General features: G+C 40.8%; 1 protein-coding gene across 3 annotated transcripts in view; it reads left to right on the forward strand.

The window, feature by feature from the left end:
• The window catches only part of trmt10a (tRNA methyltransferase 10A), a 15178-nt gene that overhangs the window by 2650 nt on the left and 10332 nt on the right, over positions 1-2196 (forward strand). For all 3 annotated transcript variants that reach the window (XM_016666862.1, XM_007543428.2, XM_007543429.2), the window contains exons 2-4: positions 552-720; positions 799-870; positions 953-1027. In XM_016666862.1, coding sequence (XP_016522348.1) covers positions 552-720; positions 799-870; positions 953-1027 — 316 coding nt within the window. The remainder of the gene's footprint in view (positions 1-551; positions 721-798; positions 871-952; positions 1028-2196) is intronic.

Genomic DNA, 2196 nt, shown 5'->3' on the forward strand with positions numbered 1-2196 from the left:
TTTTATTTTTGTTTTTGGTTGTTTTGTTTATTTAGTTTATCAGTTCCAGTGTTATGTGTTCTTTTGAAAATAAAGTGTATATCTATGGCAGGAAATAGCATGCATATTACGTCAGAAGGTCTTGAAACAATATTATCGTTTATCGCGACAGTACTAATTGTGAAAGGAAGGGTAGTAAAAAAACCATTTATGTCCAAGAAGGACAGATTAAAAATCTACTAAAAGCAAAGGGATGAATAACAGAAGACTGGTTCCAACGCATTTATTTTCTGATGAATCCTGTTTCCGATTACTTTGAATTGCTCTGGAGTATAATTTCTTTGGATACCATACTTGTGTAGCATCAAAGCATCCTGATGGAATCGTTGTCTCTGGTCCAAAATGGAGGCACTTTCTTGTAAAAGCCTTGTAAAATGTTTAATTTATGTTCTTCAGCAGAACACAGACACATGTAAAAGGACTGGATGAGAAGTCACAAGTGTCACATTCTTATGTTGCTTCAGTTACCCCGAGCATTCAATTATCTGATATCCAACTTGTGTCTGAACCAGACGGAGAAGAAAAGAGAGGAAGCAGCAGCGCAAACTGCAGAGACAGAACACCCAGCAGGAGAACAGAGGAGACGGTCCAAGTGGCCGGAAACGGCCATGCACAGAGGCCACGCCCAGCTCTCTCAGGCTGCTGGTGGATTGCAGCTTTGACAACCTCATGCTCATCAAGGTAAGCAGATTTGAAGTCATGGATCCTGGCTGGAAGAAGAGACAGACCTCCTGACTGTTACTGCTGCTGCGTCTTCAGGACGTTCGGAAGCTCCACAAACAGATCCAGCGCTGTTACGCTGAGAACAGACGGGCTTCACACCCTGTTCAGGTTAGGGCTTCATATGTCTACGTCTTTGTGAGCCTCTGAAATCATGTGCAAGTGTGACACAGCATGTTTTCCCCTTCTCCAGTTTTATCTAACGAGTCTGGGAGGACAGCTGAAGCAGAGCATGGATGAAAAGGACAAAGGATGGGTGAACTGGAAGGTACCTGCAGCCAGCCGTGCGGCCTGTTCTGGAAGCATTTAGTGCAGGGTTTCCCCCAGAAAACTTACCAAGCCCGGTGGTCAGGGCACCGAGGCGGTCCACCGGCGGTCCACCATGTTTTTGTATTAAAAGATGTTAAGTAGACAATAAAAAGTAAAAATATCACTGGGTAATTATATGTTATGGGAAAACATCGCCAGTGAAACACTACTTAAACCCACAACTAGTCTTAAAAACAACTAATCAAAAAATACAATAAAAATGAATATCAATTATTTCCACTTCAGTTAAATCCAAATTAAGTCAGCAGCTCCATTGGGCCCCCAGGGCTTCGGGGGGCCCATAAATGCTAATATTTTAACATAGACCACAGATATATAAATGTAGCATTTGTTTATTGAGATTATCATTGCTGCTAAATTTGACATAATGGTTTCAGCATATTTAAATTAAAAGACTTTAAATTATTTAACATTTAGAGGTAAGATTTTAAGGACCTGGCAAGATTACTTTGTAGAAGTTCAAAGAACAATATTCTTAGATTGGTTTGTTACCGCAGCTACAATCTGATGCTGTGAGTTTAATCTTTGAGTTTCAGCTCCGTTTGTTCACAAATACAAATTAGTAAACTGCAGTTATAATTTATTGCTTTTTAGGTTTGCCAGTTAAACTACTCCCCCTGTCCTAGATTTCACTAAATCTAACACAGAAGCTGTTAGAGGTGCTGATGTTTTTAGCAACAAAAGGGGCCCCTAAGTCAGATTTTGCTCAAGGCCTCATACAGCCTTGGACTGGCCCTGCATGATGAGTTAAACCCGCTGCACTGCGCAGAGATGCGCAACAAATGGGAGATTTAATTCAGTGCTGCTAATGTGGCTTTAGTAGCTCTTTCATTTCGTGTCTGTTGAGTTTTTAACAAGGTGTGGCATTCATCTCCACCTTCTTCCTGCCACAAAGGGGACACAGAAACTGTAGCAGTCCCTCAGACCCAAGAAAACACGGAGAGCTTCGACGGGTGCAGTAGATTCGTATTTACTTCTTTCGAAACCAAGTTGTTGAAGTACACTGAATATACCGTGCTTCGAATACACCGTGAAAACTAAAAGAAAAGAAAAGAAATTTTGCTTTAGTGCTGTTGTTTGACACAAAACATGAATACATTTTAATAA

The sequence above is a fragment of the Poecilia formosa genome, unplaced genomic scaffold (assembly GCF_000485575.1).
Source record: "Poecilia formosa unplaced genomic scaffold, Poecilia_formosa-5.1.2 Scaffold822, whole genome shotgun sequence".
Lineage (NCBI taxonomy): Eukaryota > Metazoa > Chordata > Actinopteri > Cyprinodontiformes > Poeciliidae > Poecilia > Poecilia formosa.